Raw genomic sequence first — 18,341 nt, 5'->3', positions numbered from 1 at the left:
GGTGAGAACCCCTCATTACCGCCAGGCCAGACCCTCTATCAAACATCCCTTCACTGCTGCACACATTCAGCAGCTCTTCACAGAATAAGAAGGGGAACAAAAAGAGGGGAGAAACATTTGTTTAACGAGCCGTGCCCGGGCCGTCTTTCTCTCCCATTCAGTCCCCTCCTCTGCTGCAGGCCTGCCCTGAGGTCAACTCCCCCCACAGCACCATCAAAACCCTGCACCAGTGATGGCAGCAGTTCCATTCAACATAGAGATTTATGATATCTAATAGATGGCAAATGGACCCGAGGCTGGGGCTGCCCCGAGGGAAGGCCCCAGCCTTATTTTCTTCAAATCTCAACAAGAAAAGGAAAGAAGAAAGGGGGAGCTGAAAAAGGCACGGGGGTGAGGATAGGGGAGCAAGTGGTGTTGTCGGAAACATTTTCAAGGTTGCCATCTGGGTCGGGTGGGACCCTTCAAACTGTCTGTCATTCTTCGGCAACAACCCCTCCCCTACCAAAAGGATCAGGCTGTTGGGGGTAAAAGGACATATTATAACAGTACAAGGGACAAATCCCCTCTGTCACCACTGACATTTCACTTCCTGGGCTGTTTCGGGGGAACTTTGCAAGCAAGTAAGATCTTTTATTAATCGGCTACTATCAGGAGGTCAGCCATTCTGTTGTCTCCTGTTCCTTAGTTGTGGTGGAAAGCCCCACTAGGGCACCCTCTACTTCATAATCCTATTCCCATAATCCCCAGAGGTCAGCGAGGCAGAAACAGTCCCCACTCTCTCTATGAACAACCTTCCTTTCTTTATAAGGCGAGAGAAGAAGAGAGTCTAAAAACTCTATCTGGCAACCTCACAACGACAAGGCTCCATGAAGGCTCTGCAACCCGCCAAGAAACAGACCCCTGCAAAACCCTAACTTGATGTCACTGTACAGATATAATGTATTAGTTGGTGAACATCAGAGGTGCTGGTAGGTGTGTTTTTAAACACTCAACAGAGCTAGTTGTATTCCCCCCTGCATCCAGCATTTTTGTCCCCTGGCTGCAGCTTCATATTTAACGGGCAGATATGAGAATGGCACTGACGTTCCCATCCAACTCTCTGTAAGAAAGCAGATGAGGGTATTTCCCAAAATGTTGAACTATTCCTCTAAATCCAAGAAAACAAAAAGAGATTTACGTACTGAGAAAGTTTAAAAAAAAAACAAAAAACAGTCAGGTCATGAGACAGAGGAATTGAGAGCATTTGCCACTTCCTCCTTCCCTCTGATTAATCAAAACAATAGTCTCAGCCAGTATCTTTACTAACTCACAGTTCTTGTAGAAGAGTTAAAGACTCAAAATAACGAGATCTGTGGTGAGAGTCAGGATAATGAAATGAACTATGGACCCCATTTTTAGACAGAAAATACCACAATAAATAGACAGAACACATATATACAACCATTTAAGTACACAGACAAACATACATACATACACACACCACTTAATGCTACCAACTCTAGCTAAAGACTATCATTTAAATGCCAAAATGTATGTACATACAGTATGTGCCTTCACAGACACCGTAACCTATACCCCATTAAAAGTTCCAAAAGTTTGTTTTGGAAAGGCTTTTCTGTAAAAGTGATGAATAAAAAGGGATCCTCATTCCACCTGTAATAGAACTGTAAGTTATCACAACCTTGGCAGCTGTTCCCCTGAAGGAGATAATTCTTATCATAATGACACCCTCAGTGCCAGAACCTGACAGGCACCCCGATGAGCTGCTGTATCTGCAACTGTGGCTGCAGCAAAAAAACCAGCGACGAAGATAAGAATTCCCCCCGTCTGCCTCCGAAACGGAGAAGAGAAGATTTCTATTAGACGCAGCGACACTGTCAGGATGATAGTGTGTTCACCGGACAGGACAGCCCGAAGGCTCTCTTTGGGCCCTTTTTTCACACTTAGCACTAACATGCTTGTTTGGGCAATCCGATTCCAAGTAGACAGCTGTAAACATAAGTGTGACTGTACCTAAAATGCATCAAGGACACACTGGGATTCAATCACTACAGCCACATTTGGAGGTCGCAAGACCACATAAAAACAGAAATACCCTGTGGGATCTGCAAAGGATTTGGGACAGAATCACACACTGACAAAAAGTGGAGATAGCTTAACTTCCAGTGTTATCTACAGTTCTTAACACCTGACCCATCCTACATGGCATCCTAATGGTTACTGTTCAGCCACAGCTAAAAGTATAGCAAGTGGGAATTCAACAGCCACTGTTCTTGAGAAGCTGTGAAATTGATGCAATAAATAAAGTGTTTACTGCCCAACAGCACAAAATGATAATGTCTGATCTCCAAGGGGCTGGGTAGAGTTATGTGCTCAAAGTGCAGTGACATTAACACTGGTGATGTCTCAGTAGCTCTGTTGTTGTTTTTTCTGTGAAGAAAGAAGAACAGAACTAAATTTATATTTCCTGACTAATTTTCAAATTAAGTAGAGCACAGACAAATTGCCTGTAAAACCAACCTCTTCATTTTAAGAGACTTTACAACAATAGCTAGAAATAGGTATGTATGATCTCATATATTCTAGTAGTGGTAGATTCAGGACAGTTAACCATAATAAACTTTCTGGCACGCTTTCCTGCCAGTGGTTTCACACTATTCCACCAACTGATAAGCCAACAAACACAGCAACGTACCAACAAAGAAAGGAAGAAGAAGACTGGGAAACATGGACATAAACAATGCAGGTTTCAAAATGTTCAAGAACTTGCTTTTGCAAATGTGTTATGAGAAAGGAGACGCATTTGAGGCGCCCCCATAGCCTAATGGTTACAGCACATACCACATAATCGCAATGTCCACAACTCAATTCCCAGCCAGCTGCATGCCCTGCCCTCTACACTGGGACTGTCAAATAAAGCCAAAAACACCAAAGAGAAAAAAAAAAGAAATTAAATGCATTTAAGATATTTATCAGCCCTCAGAAATAGAAACTATGTGTTTTGGTGAGTAACACGGAATGTATCAATTTTTGTTAACAAGAAAACTCTGTTTCTTTGACAATGTCATTTTCACGAACAGTTTTATTTATATATTCATGGCGGATAACTGGTCCCTGGTCTCAGTGATTAAAATAAGCCTCATGCAGTGAACAGATTTAAAAACTGGGAATAACACAACACTGCTATTGCATCAGTACTTGGTATTTGCAGATATTCAGAGTTGAGGAATCAGGGTCAGAAATGGGAGAAAAAGTTGGATCAGTGCAACCCTACTTCAAAGGTGAGATTTCAGCCCCTCAGTATTTGGCTTTCAAGACCCAACCATCTAACTTACATGAATTTCCATCAGATGAACCATGAAATGAGCAGGTGTCACAAGATATTTGGGCTAAAGCCCCAGAGCCTAAGACAACATACTGCGCACTGATTTACCGCTTCAATCTTATTCATTTTTAATTTTCAATCTTATTTACAGACAACTTTGTTTTGTTATTGCAGTCCCCACTGCAATAACATAGGATATTCTCTTTTGATAATAATAAAAAAAACTTGTCTTGATGTAATGAATGTGACTATACTTTAGAAAAAGGGATCACAAAATTTTCAGACCCTCATACTTCACAGTAAACATGACTACATTTTATTATCAGTGGGACCAACTCCATCTGTGACCTAATTTTATTTCTCTATTTTGGTATGAGCCTTCATCAATGAATCATATACAAGACATCTGGCCAAGTTTTATAAACTGAATAACTGCATGTTGCAAATGAGCAGTATGTGCTCTGCAGCGTATCTAATTAACATCTTCATGAAAACACACCAGCAGTCAGCGGCTACACTGCTGCAAAGCCAGGGGATGTTAGAACTCAGAAAACATCACACCATGTAGTAAAGGATCAGAAACTCCTATATTCTCTATTGGTCTGTTTTTTTTTATGTTGTGTGATGTGTCAGAGTTCGCCACTTCAGCACTTCGGCCCTGCTGGCAGCCTTTGGCAGCGATGCCCTGTAAGACGACACGGGGGGGTGGTGGTGGTGGTGGTGGGGTCAGGACGGGAACAGAGATCTGGGTGAAAGCTAAGCACTGTTGCTCACCTTGGGCATCTGCAGAGGCCTGCTGGGCCAGGTTGCCATGACAACAGCAAAACACCCGGGTGTACTTTTATTTAACAGGCCAAAGTTCATCAAACTCAACAGGCCCTTTGGAAAATGACACTGAGGATGTTTACCTTAGTGAGAACAACATGACCAGAACCAAAATAAACGCATGTACTTTGTGTAACCTGGACTACCAGAAAAAAAAAAAATCATGTTACTTCACACCGTGAATGAGCTCTCACTTTCAGCTGATTATTCACAGTAACTTGACTATTGTGTGAATTTAAACAACATTGTTCTCACTGCCTTTCTTTAGGCACTCTGATCTTGAAACTGGGACAACCACAGAGTCTGAGGGAAGCCACTTGTGTGCTTAATTTATTTGAGCAATCTTTCCCTGCTTGTCAGACAGATGAGTCGGATACAGGGCTGCACAGAGAGAATGACTGCTATGGGGAATGTCACTGCGATTATCTTAGTCCCAAAGCTAACTGGCTCCTCACCCGCTTTGTGCCAAGTGGCCAATTGTTTTTATTTCTGTAATTGAGGCTGTCTAGTAAAAAGACAGTCTTTGTGGGTTGCAAAGAAAGAAAACCAGAAGGCTTCTGGTAAACACAAACCAAAGAAGGCAATACTGTGGAAAGACAAATGAGAGAATATGCACAGGGTTGTACCCGATGTCTTTAGAAGAGTGTAGAGTTTTTCATGACAAAATACACTTCTACACAAAGGATGTTTTTAGGAAATCTGATAAGTGAATCCAGAGAAAGCAGAAACTGCAAACTAAACATTCTACCTACAGGTTTAGCGTGGGCGTATACAGAGCAGCAAAAAACTCCATTACCTTTGAAATTTGCATGTCTTGCATTATCTTGTCTACACCGCAGTCTACAATGACTTCAGTGCAAATTCTCCAGGGAGAAAGGGAGAAGGAAGAATAAACAAGGAGATGCTGGTAAGGCACTTGGTTAGAACAGTGCTTCATGGATAGCTGAGCACTTAGTAAGACAAAGTGATCTGAAAGCCGGCACACAATTTAGAGTTCAAACCCAGAAAGTGTAGCTTGGCGTTATAAATCTAGCACACGACACAGGCATAAACATCTGCGCTGGTAGTTGTCAGCTTTCGTTTGTGGTGGTCGTCTACATGCCATCTGTCTCAATAAAGACTAAACTGTTCTTCTAAAGGGAGAACAGAGGGGAATGAAAGAGTTGTCTGAGTTGTACGCTCGCTGTGGAACGTTCCCTAATGGGTAGCGCTTGACTGAAGAGGCAGAAATCAGTTAACACAAGCTTGCTCGCTCTCGCTCTCTCTCACACACACAAACACACACACACACATAGAAACACACAAACAGGTGAACTCAGCAAACACAAGGTTATTGTACCTGTGTCAACAGAGCACCTGTCAGGATTCGCTGTTGACCTGTATGGTCTATGGTAAAGGAATGTGTTCCAAAATATTTGTGTGTGTGTGTGTGTGTGTGTGTGTGTGTGTGTGTGTGTAGGTGTGTGTGTGTGTGTACACGCACACTTCCTCTCTTACTCCGAACATTCCCATGGTGTCTATAAGCTCTGTGATAAAACACAGACATTTTCCATTTTCGTGTTCCACAGGTCCCTAAAACCTCTGAGCTGTCACTAGACAACAGAGCAGCAACGGGCCTACAAGTCTGTCACACGCTTATACACGCACACACGTGTTGTTGCGCTGTTGGTGTACAAAATCGCCCTGTCAACAGCTCTGTAACTATAACCTGTGGGAAAGTATTACAGTTTCAGCCTTAAGGAATGAATGCACCTGCGCTATGTCTTTGATCTCTGGAGCATCAGAGTGACAGACTGACATAGGAAGCTGGAAGCTGTTTCACAGCGCTGCTTGACTGGTAAGTTGAAGGTAAAGAAGATGTTCTTCATCTTACACTGAACAAAAGTAGTCTTGCTACCATGTGTAGACCCAAAACAAACCACATAATGATGCAATCTGGCACTTGACCTGTAACTTAAGACTATGTATATACTAAATCTTCAGCAGAAGTGCTTGTCAAATGGTCCAACAGTGTCTGAAACCTGTCCCTCCCCTACACCTTTCCAACGTTGGAATTGGCAGCACAGAAACCAGCAATCCAACAATCACTTCCACTTTATGCAGTGATTGGCTAGACATGTGGAGACCAGAGAATAGGCACGGTTTCTGCGAAAGTGAAGCGATATTTTTCCCGTTAAAGCACTGTCTCTGGCTGTGTGGCAGAAAAGCTACTAAGTCTGTTTGATTTCTTAACGGTTACAAATCTGCTAAATGAGCACAAAGAAGGGACATTCACCCATTTTACTACGGTTTCTGCATTTCAGTGTCGACAGAGTTTTTGTTTTTTTCCTCACATAAACAGCGTCCGCAGGTTTAGCCAGCTTAGTGTGGACATAGTTCAAGAAACACTGCTCATGGCCTCTTGAACTGGTTAACACGAACCAAAACAATAAGGCATCAATCACTTTGGTAAACTGCAATGACTGAAACATGATACTCTTCCAAACAAAAAGTGGGTTACGGCCATCTATGACACAGGCATATAACGGCAATGCAAAAAACACACACTAAGCTTCTTGATCAAACTCTAATTTGATGTTTTCCCACCGGAGCCCTCCAGTTTTTGTGACGTTATTATAAAGCTGATGAGCTATTGTGTGGCGAAGGCTGTGAACTGTAAACAGAGCTAATGAAAAGAGATGAGAGCAGACCATCGATGAGCAGACTGAGACTGAAGCCTCTTCATATCTGCAGTGTCATCCACTTATCTCTGATGGGGAATCAGACTTCAGAACAAAAAGATGAGAGAAAGAGAGAAAGAGTGAGATAAAGGTAATAATTGACCAGGAGATGAAAGAGAGGACAGAGAGCAGACGAATCTGGTCTGATTTGTGTAGAAGCCCCATCAAAAGTCACACTGACACTGGTCCTACAAGGCAGCTGGTGTACCCACCCTCCATCACACACGCTTATTCAGCAGGTGTTGTGTGCTGTCGCTTGAACTGCCCTCCCTTGACCTCTAATAATAGATTTACATTTCTAGGCCAGGTGGGTACAAACACACTGTATGTATACACACACACACACACACACACACACATGAAGGCACAAAGCATATGAAGGTAGTTATATCACTGAGGCAACTTCGATTTCTGCCACCGCTGCCATGAGTTTGCACACTGTAGCCAATTACGGATAAACTGGCACATCCTCTTTCTCCCATTTACAGATCGACAGGCACAGCAGCTATTTTTACCTCTGCATAAAAGCAGACACTGTTTTCACACTCCGCCAACTGGAACCATGCCTTTCATTAAGGAAATCTATTTAGAGCTGAGTAGGGGAGAGGCAGAGGAGCAGGGAAAGATGAGCTCTGATTAAATCTTTCAATGAAAATGTTTGAGGCTCAGTCTGTTATTTATCAAGCACGCAGCATGCATGCTTTTTAGCAGAATGGGTTGGGTGCAGTTTTGTTGCCCATAGCTACTTTCACGAATCAGACAACACAGTTCAATATCACCACCAACTGTTTGTCGTTGGGTTATCTACATGACTCAGCTGCTGTCAATCACCGCTGTTAGATGAACGGGTCAGCAGACTGTGACCCCACCATCTGTGTATGTGTCAATGGCAATTAAGCTGATAAGCACATCAGTATAGCAAAGATAATATGGATGAAAGAGAAAAAGACCAAAGAATGGCACATTATAAATTAAATAAACCAAAGAAGAGCGAAACTAATAGAAAAAAAGTATCTTACTAAAATGACCAAAATGTGTCACAAAGAAAAAGCTTGAACATTAAATATTTTGGTCACAAGATCATCATTAGTTCTGTACCGTAAGTAAAACATAATTTTCTACTAGTTGACCTCTTCTCAGATTTCTTGAAATTCCTTTCAATCTTTTACTCACCTGAGTGTTTGAACTGGTGCGCCTGAAACCCTTTTAAAAAAAGGCATCCTCAAAGAGGCAGATTTGACAGCTGCACATCGTCTCTACTCCTGTTGCCGTCAGTAATTGCAGTGGCCGCTGTTATAATCTCATTGTCTGAGCCTTCTTTTGCTTTTAATGTAGGTAAAACTGGCAGGGTGTGGCGAGACATGCTATCCCTGCATGCACCAGTAAACGCAGCTGAGAGTTCCCAGTTGGCTTATCCATTAAGTACCAGTTACCTGGGTGGTGAACCATTCACTTGAAGTGCACTTCAAAAAAAAAAGAAAAAAAGAGCGACACTGAGGCGATGCCAGCTGTGTTGTGCACGCGATGGTGAGGCGAGACGGTACTGCCAGACAAAATGACTTTAAATAATGACCTTCCTTTTCTCTCAGCCATGGCCACTGAATGTCTAACTAACAAGCTCATTGAAATGCACGACAGGAGCTCTGGGAAACATGAGTCCCACCGGGAACAGGTGGCTTCCCCACCATTGAATTTCTGCTTGTTTTAATTAATGACGTTAGCTGGGCTATTTCAACACCAGACTTTACTGTCATTACTTTAGGTAACATTCCTAAAAAAAAAAATTAATTTCATTTTTGCAGTTCCACTGAGGAGTTTGGGGCTCACAGCTCACATTCAGCAAGAAATTAAGGGGGACAAACTTTCATGGAAAGTATGCAGCCATGTGAAAGTGTTTAATCACTAAGCTCCTGTGGGTGCGTGCGTGGGGCATTTCAACATGCCACTGGGAGCAGGCTGTCAACACAAAGGCAACTGTGGACACACGTATGGATTACACACACGTAGTTCAGAATCAAAGAAATGTTACTGTTACTGACAGCTTTCTCTTAGTCCTCTATCACAACAATAGACTTACACAAACATTCATATCCTTGGCTCTGTGCAAATGTGCCTGAGGTCAGCCCAGCAGCTTCCTTGACACAAATATTCATGTTGCACGGCTGCAGTGAAGAGTACAAGAAAATACATATTTCTATAGGACAGGAAAATGTTTGCACCCCAGTCTATGGTTTGTATACATCCTGTCTCTACAAGTGCTTCATCTACTTTGGGTTGAGCCAGATTTCCATTCTGCGCATGTGGGGACTTCCATTGTCAGGCTTTACAAGCACTGGGACATTCCCATTTGTCTTGGCTAACGGCTTTATGTGTATGTGCTGTAGGTGTAGCCCTTCATAATCCACCTTGTACATAATCACTCTCTGGACCAAGGCACAGAGATTTCACTTTTTACCTGTGAGAATGAGAAGCAAAATGACGAAGCTCCTCCAGCCACAGTCGTATGAAGAAATCCATCTGATGTGCCTTGCCGGCGAGTACAAAACAAATGTGTTTGGTTCATTTCGGGGTGTGATGTAAACATGCTTAATACGCTTTATCAGATAAATCCAGGACATAAAGTGTGGTCCATCCTCAAATCCCCAGAAATCCCCCCCAAAAAATGTGCATATCAGTCAGCACAGCATGGAGACATCAAAACAGAGTCTGGTTCATCTTTGGGATCATACACACATTGTGTGTAATCAGGCTACAATAATCTTTTCAGATTGGTGTGTATGTGTATGTGCGTGTCTAAAGGACAAATAGAGGCTGGGACACTTTGATTATGAGGGAGAGAGAGGCCAGTGAGGCTGCTATCTTCCTAACTGCGTCTTCTCTGCTTCATTTGACGTCGCCTCTGTCTGTGTTCACTCCACATGTTTGTTTCAGGCGATGGGGAACATGAATCAAAGCATTCTGAGGTTTGCTCTCTTACTTCCTGCACGCTGAGGAAGAAAGCACTTATACAGCAACAAAATCCTCTCCGGGGACAGGAGAGAGGAGTGAAGGGGAAGACGAACAGAGCGACGCAGCACTTTGATTCTGATGGTCTGAAACCCAGAAACTGATAGCTGTACACACCAAGTTCACATGGGAGCCTGTAGAAATGATATGATGGGGAAGGTTTTGTACACAGCCCAAATTGCTTTAAAGAAGCTGGAGGAAAGCCATAGTCAAAAAAAGAAAAGAAAGAAAGATGAATGAGAGAAGATGATCCTGTATTCTCTCTGCTGTGTAAACATCCCTGATGGGATGGACAGAATAGAAGGTGCTCTGGATTTGACAAGACGGGGATGCCACAATTGATTAACATAAGAGATGCTTTATTGTCCTCATCTGTGGACATCTTGTTTTGCCAGTGTATTACACTCACTGGAACAATTTGTTTAAATTAATAAGTTATAGCCACTCGCTAGAGGGTCAAATTGAAACTAGTTCATACAAAGTGTAATCTGACCACATCCAATGACAAGAGCATCTATGGTCTGTTCAGCATGCTATAATGGAAAGGGGTGAGACCAGGGTTTTAATTTTACAAATGGAGATGATGCCTCCATTTGTACGACTGGGGGGAGGGGATCAAGATGCTGTTTGAAAATCTAACAATAACTTAATGAGAAGCATGCAAAAGCCTGTATCGGTTTGTGGAATTTGTGACATTGGCCAGCCACCTGGACTCAAACCATCTCAGCTCTCTTAAAGCGCCACAATGAAAATGTCTTGGATGAGGTCAGGGTTGGCAGTTCAATTCCTGCCTCCTCCTGTCTACACGTTAATGTGTCCTTGAGCAAGACACTAAAATCCAATTGCTCCTGATGGTCAGGCCAGCCATCAGTGTGTGACTGCGTGTGTGAATGGGTGAAGAAGAGGCAAATTTGTAAAATGCTCCTGATGAAATTGCTACATGAAAACAAACCATTCAGTCAATACAGCATCATCCTCGACATTAGTTGCAGAAGTGTTATTTTATGTCTGCCCTCACTGGATTCACATGCATAGATGCACTTTGTAATGTGTATTTTTGCATTAGGTAAATAAAAAGTCTGGCCACGCTCTTTGTTTTCAAGTAGCATTTATCTCCCTCATGCAGTGACACAGGTTGCCAGCCTGCCTAAAAATCCTTCTTTTCCTGGTCTTGAGTGGCCCATCATTTCTCTTCCTTAGTCGCTTCACAGAAGCTGGGGGTCTCCGAGGTCAGCCCCTTGACAAATGGAGCAACTCATTGTGAGGATGAAGGACGGAAGGAGAATAAAAGAGTGAAAGGACATTTGCTGCCGCCAGACTGGGCAGTGACCTCACCGTTTGGACAAATCCACGTTTTTTTCAGACCGAAGTCCACTCAAGGAAACTCAAAGCTGCGCCGCACGCATAAAGACAGCGGATTGAGAGGCCCACTTAATGCCTGTCGCCAGAATATGCTACATTACTAATACACACACACACACACACACGCACACACACACGCACCACACCCCAGCTATCCTTTCCCATAATCCCATGGGACCTCAGTCTCCCTCTGAAAGAGTGAGCCTGACACGAGCCTCTGATTCAACCCCGCTAACCCCTGCACATAAACACACACACACACACACACACACACACACACACACACACACACACAAAAACACAAAAACACACACACAATTCCCTCCCGGGAGAAAATAGGGGGCCCCAGGGTGGGCAGGTGCTGTAGCAGCCCTACAGAGTGGTAGCTGTGCGTGTGTAAGTGTGTGTGTGTGTGTGTGTGTGTGTGTGTGTGTGTGTGTGTGTGTTAGTAGGGGGCCCGTTTGCCGTCTGTCAGCCCAACCTGCTACTTGCATGATCAGCCGGTCTGTGTTATTCTCCTCCTGGGGTTTCATGGCTGTATCTGTATCGCGTGCGTGTGTGTGTGTGTGTGCTTCTTACAAGATCGGTCTGACAGATCAATGCATCCAGGATTATGTATCACCCTAATAGCATTATTGGGGTCAATGTCAGTGGACGACACACCCACAGCCTCCAGTGTGATCCCGCTCCTCTGATCCTCTCGCCTCTACAGGAGTTTGGTTTGACAGAGGCGCATCCCGGGTACATGTTCTGGCGTGAGCGTTACACAGCAGCCAAAGGATTTAAAGCTGCACTACGCAAGATTTTGATCTAAAAATACATTCGTCTAATGAGCCTAAATCACAAACTGGGGCTGAAGGATAGAAGCCTGTGCCATTTCTACCAGCTAAGACCCAGCAGATTTACCTCATGTTGCCAAATGAAATTTTGGTGCCAGGTATATTTTCCCAGAGAAAGGAACAAATCAAAATTAATCTGTGATATACCAACTACAAACAGCCCTGAGTGAGCACTTGAAAAATAGATGTATTCTTTCTCTTGGGATGCTTTAAGCAGCATAGATCAGCAGGTCTGACAAACATGAACGAGCTCTGTGAAGCCAACCAACATCATGATAAATCATTTCTGGGTTCTGAAGCTAACATTCTTCTGACACGCAAAAGACTTGGTAAATTTCCTAGTGCAGGTTTAAGTCACTTCCATTAGTGATAAAGCTAGTGTTACAGCTTAAACAGTGTCAAGGTCATAAATACATGGCAAAAAATTTGTCAAAATCAAGCTATTAAATGAAATTTATCAGCATACCACCAAAAGCACCACAGCACTATATATTGATATTTTCACGTCTAAAAAAAATCTTTATCCCACTCTGCTGTTCCGGCTGATGCTTATGGTGCAATATCGCATCTGCCTTCTTCCAAAATCTTCCCCATCACATTTCATGACCTTTAAGCAGGACGCTGAAGTGTTTCATCTGTTCAACACATTTGTGTTGCTTTGAGCTGATAACAGAGATGAAGTCAGAGGTCACCCACAGGTCACACACAGATGAGCACCTTTGAAGACAGACAACACTGCTCCACTATGAGTGAAACATGCAAATAGAAAGAGATTCAAGCTGTTTCAGCTTTCAGTACATACCTTGTCAAACAGAGACTTCCATTGCTAAGACAAGGAAAGAGAAAAAAACAGCAAGTAAGGGAGTGAGTGACAGGAAGAGGCGGAAAGGATGAAAAAAAATTCAGAAACAGGTGCCAAAGCAGAGAGGAGCACCTGTTTGGAAATGATGAATCTTGGCCAGAAGGATTTTCCTCTCTGTGTGTATTTGCCTTAATTGCAGTCTTGCAATTACATGCAGTTTCTATCTGATCATTGTGGTCAATGAGCCGCAGCAAAAGATAATAAGGTACCAAAGTGTGTATCATTATGTGTGAGGGTACTCTTATAGTGGTATCTGAAAGTCTGAGACAGCTAATGGACGGAGACTGCCCTGTGTGTGTGCAGGTGTTTGTGTTGTCTCCCTTTGAAAAAAGAAAAACATTTGGCTAATATTCCTAGAGCGGACGTACTGTGTAGCTGCTGTCATTGTCCTGCAACCCTTTGGTGTCAATGTAAAACTCCAGTTGTGAGTTACGCCATGAAATTTAGATAAATAACCTTCTAAAATGAATTTTAGGCTCATGTTCATATGACATCCCGCCCCATAAGATCACATAGGTTACACTGAGTCACTTTACTTCAGTGTAAAAATAAAAGGTCCTGTTAGTGGTCATATGTGCACCTCAGGTCGCTCTGTAGTGTGTGTAGACTTACGTCCTCTGGAGCCACGGGAAGGACGTCGGTACTTTCCAAAACCTCGATCTCCTCGCCCTCCGCGTTGGCCGCTACCGCCGGAGAGGAGTTCACCGGCGCCTCCCGGGTTCCGCCCGTCATCCTCGGGCTGCTCTTCTCCATGCACCCGCGGAGAGCAGCGACTCTGTCCTCAGGAATGACTCCACATACTGTAGTTTACAGTCCCATCTCACTCCCCAATATGCGTCAGCAACGACTAAAGGTGAAAAAGCCGAGCATCATGCTCGTTTACGCTTCTCTCCAAGTCGGATCTTTCTTGGATTTTGAACAGACAAATTAGTGCAAGTGAATTGTTAAATGTCGCTATTTAACAGGTTTGTTGATTCCAGTTATCCCCAGCGCACTTCCACATAGACCGGACAAACAAGTCTTCGTCTGCAGAGGAAAAGTTGATGTGGTGATAGTTTAGAATTAGTTCTGGGGTACAAGGTCCTTTCGCGGTGTCACACCATCGTCCACCACGTCGTCAGTCAGCAGTGACAGAGGTTCACAGGGCTGGAGAGGAGCCTGGACACAGGCAACGGTCCAAGTTTGTGAAGCAGGGGACGCACATTTGCAGCGCGAGTATTTTCACTTTGAGAGATGCGACGCAGCAGCAGCAGCAGCAGCAGCAGAGCACAAATCCATCTGAAAGAAATAATGACATCATCAAATACTGACAACATGAAACGCAGGACAGAGATGACAAACCGGGTTGGGTGACACACAAGACTCATATGGCTTCCCCATCCAGGCGGGGACGGACAAACTCGACTTAAACAGCGTGGACACAGTCACATGGCAGACTAAAAAAAAAAAGTCCCTGCAAGTGCCCAATTTTCTGGTGCGTCATGATACCTGGCACGCTGTTTTCTGCCGGTCGGCGGCGTAGCGCGGGGACAGCCGTCTGCCTGCTCCGCCGCGTGCCGGCAGGGAGCCTCAAAGGGTGGGAGGGTAGGAAGACACCGACCGCCTCCGCTGGGATGGCTGTTTCAGCTCCAGGAGGAGACGCCGGGACTCTACTCCAGCCGCATGCGTCCTTACTGGCACAGAAAGAGATGGAAGGAAGGAGGGAGAGAGAGAGAGAGAGAGAGAGAGAGAGAGAGAGAGGGGGGGGGGCGGAGAGATGGAGGGAGAGAGGAGGCAGGGAGAGATTTGGCCCGTGGTGATGAGGGATCACCAGCCACTCCCGCTCAGGGGTTTCGAGGAACTCCAGGTCCCTGGCTGAACAGCTGGCTGTCACTCTCTCACTGGCTCAGAGGTTGGAGGTCGTTAGGTCATTTGTGCCTGACGACAATAATAAATTGCCTAATAAAAAGACGGTAATTTAGAACACCAATCAAACGCACAATAGGCTATATGTAACATATAAATGGTTAATAAATAAATATCCTACAATGCTGTATATAGATCAGGTGCCAGGTGGTGAAAAATCAATTTGGCAGGTTTATCCTCTCTGTTTGGTAATACATATAAACGTTAATGAGTCATTAATACATGCCTGTTATAATGATTCATCCAATCTGCAGATGTAAATATTATGCTAATAAGTTTCCATATTGAATGGACTTGGTCCTATTACTCTGAAAACCTTTTCCAGAAGTTAAGTGATCTCATGGTGCATGATGCTTTCTAACAAATGAAGCTAATGAGCTAATATTTGCATTTTATTTGGATAATCTAACTCTAATTCTTATTTACAATCAAATTAGCATAATGTGTCGTTAGCAGTAGGCTAAAAACAGAGTGTATTAGAATAAATACTTAAAGATTATACAGTTTGTGGTAAGGGATTCTGAGAGTATTCAGAATTCATTCATATAGATGGACAAAAATGGCAATTTTATCTATTTAAAATAAATCTACAACACAATAGTGTGCAAAAAAGTGAAGGGGTTCAGAGTACTTTCTGAAGCCTCTGTAACATCATACCAGAGACTGTAGAGATGGAGCAAATATACAACAACTGCTACATTTCATCTGTTGCTCATGTCCAACAAAGTTGTTACTGTGTAGTTTCAGTATAACGTCCCTGCATGTTCTTCTTAGTCAGTCTTTTCTACTCAGGTGTGAATAAAACTGTTATTTTTTTCATGTAGAGGTAGAAACTGCACAGTAACAGCTCTTTTGGAGATGAGTGGCTCCAATCAATCATTGCACCATCTTTCAGTCTTGCATATTTTCCAATTACTGATCAATACTTACCAAGTGCAGTGCAAATGTGATTAACATTCACAGATCAAATTCACTTGTAGCTTTGTTGTATCTCCTCATAGACCCATTTTCAGTTATAGTTTAGGTCAAATTCAGCATGTTCTACTACTGTTCACACACACTGCTTTTGAAAGGACCATCAAAATGTATCACTGGTTTGTTTAAGTTGTGCATTTGTTCGAATACTTTGTTTTTGTGTATCCTAATAATTATTCTTGCTGCAATGGCCCAATTTCTCAGTAGCGGTCATTCACTTTTAATGTAATCTCATCTCATGTTATAAATACTAATAGATCACGTGCCACAACAACAGCATTCATAAACTTTGAAATTGCTTGCTTTGAAAGCTCAGAGAGGAGGGAGTGCCCAAGCTTGTAAATTCCAGGTTGTTTTAGGGAATAGAAACTGTCCCCTCCAGGTTTGCTGCTACGATCACCCAAATGACGGGGCCCCATTTCAGACAAACACCTGCCTATTACCTCAAGAGACATCAAACAGACCTAATAGTTGGGTGGAAGCCATGTATGAGGAGAAATTATGTGATGGCGGTGTGGTCTGTAGTGTGTAGGTTGATCAGGATCCCTCAGTGAAACTCCCCCAGGTACCGTATGTGGTAGCATTGCCATGGAAACAATACGGACAGTTGATATTTTTAACCCTGGGGGTCTTTTCCTGACTCCTACACAGGATTGTTGGGTTAAAGTTGGAGTCTGTTGTGTCATTAAATAAAGACCCAGCAGCTATTCTGTATCTGTGGATGGAGGTCAGCAACCCCTGGCCAAATGTTTGGATTCTGTATTTTCATGTGGCTTTTTTGTGAAAGTGAAACATGTTTTGTGGAATTTTGTGGCATAACCCAGAATTAAATATTAACAGCCTCAAAATAATTCACTTTTTATGCTTTTGTGCAAACAAAGCTAATACATGGGTGAGGGACTGAACTGCTGGTCTGTTGCAGATTCATTATAACAATATAATGACTTCAAGTGCATTTCAATTTGCATAATGCAGTCTGTGTCTTATGTGCATAAACTTGCTCATAGTGTACTTCATTACATTCAAGATTAACACAATTTTTGTTCTGTTCCAAGAAATCCAGAAATAACCATGATGTAACTGCACTAAACAGCTGTGTATGAAGAGAATGAACAATAACACCATAAGTCATGGAGGTTTTCACATGGTAACAACATAAGCAAAATTGCTTATGTGGGTCCCACAATAAATAAAAAAACATGAACTATGAAGTAAATAAATCAATTAATAAATAAACCTTGTCACAATCTCTCTAGGACAGATCTTTAATATTACCAAGGAGTGAGGGGAATTATTGTCTCATTAGCTACAGGCACCATGGGAATTTCCATTAAAAGCAGCTAATTGGACAAAATAAGCATTGACGTGGGTTACTTTCACAAGTCATGTGCTAACATCTGCTGAAGAGCTGTAACATGAGAGGCAGAGAGAGATGACAGAGGGGGATTGGGTAATGAGGGAAGAGAGTGTGAAGAAAAAGGAGAGAGGCAGACAAGATATACAGCACGAAAAACACCTGCTATGTTGTGGGAGAACTCAGCTCATGTATAAATTAACAGCTGAGGAAGTTTGCTTTCTTTTGACAGGAGCTGTTTGCAGGCACTAAGTGTTTTCAGTGGTTCCCAGCCTTTCCTGTGCACCCTAACCCTTAACCCTCTGTGGTTTTCCAAATGTCTTCATTAGAATTGATTTTTACCTGGATGTTTGATATTGTTAAGTTCATTATATAAGTGTATATCATTTTTTCATACAATTGAACTGTCAGTCTTAGCTAATGCTGGATGCTTGAAGCATTTATTTTAGCCAACAGTTTCAACCATTACTTTTAGTTGGTTAACTGTTATTAGCAAACTGATTCTTATTTATTTACTTTTAGCTAGCTATAACTATTTCTTTTATTACTTTTAGCTAACAGTTTCAACTTCTCTGCTGCCTTGCTAACTTTTCAGGCACCCTCCATTGCAACAGGTGGTGTTGTAACAGCCAACTAAATATATATATACATATATATATTTACAAATCAGAGGTAATTCCCTTTTTCTTACTTGAGCTGAGCTACTTCCAGTCTTTTCATGTACCCTGTACAAACTGAAGAACCCATATTTGGGAATCACTGCTCCAATGTCCTATTTCCTACACAAGGTAGGCCGTACTCGCAGGGACTTCATTTTCCTGGTTAAATGGGAGTTGTCATGCAGCACAGTGTCTGACTGTCTCACATAATTACAGATACTCATTAGTGAGAGAACCAGTGGTGCTTTAAATGTCCTGAGAAAGCAGCTCCATCAGACTATTCAGCTTCAGATGCCCAAATGCAGTGTTTCTTAGAACTAACTTATGGGCCTTTTAGAGTATCTTCACTGGTCCAGGGTGATGCTTGACTTAACACAATGTTGGGTTCTGGGGTTCTGCTTATAAAAAACTTTGTTGGTAAGCCGAGGTCAAGACTGAGTAAACCAGATAATCTTCTCTGCCACATCCCCCACGAAGTCATTTCATGTATTTTCCAAATGCTTCAACCA

General features: G+C 42.8%; 1 protein-coding gene across 1 annotated transcript in view; it reads right to left on the bottom strand.

Moving 5' to 3' along the window:
- rhbdl3 (rhomboid like 3) overlaps positions 1–14,242 on the bottom strand; it is a 61,519-nt gene extending 47,277 nt beyond the window's left edge. Inside the window, exons 1-2 of the mRNA XM_022766896.1 lie at positions 13,552–14,242; positions 12,880–12,903 (exon numbers count right to left, since the gene is read on the bottom strand). Of these exons, the coding sequence (XP_022622617.1) occupies positions 12,880–12,903; positions 13,552–13,692 (165 nt within the window). The 5' untranslated portion in view covers positions 13,693–14,242. The remainder of the gene's footprint in view (positions 1–12,879; positions 12,904–13,551) is intronic.
- Positions 14,243–18,341: the final 4,099 nt, after the last annotated feature.

The sequence above is a fragment of the Seriola dumerili genome, unplaced genomic scaffold (genome assembly GCF_002260705.1).
Source record: "Seriola dumerili isolate Sdu_G_001 unplaced genomic scaffold, Sdu_1.0 BDQW01001087.1, whole genome shotgun sequence".
Taxonomy (NCBI): Eukaryota; Metazoa; Chordata; class Actinopteri; order Carangiformes; family Carangidae; genus Seriola; species Seriola dumerili.
This window is presented reverse-complemented; position numbering and strand designations above follow the sequence as displayed.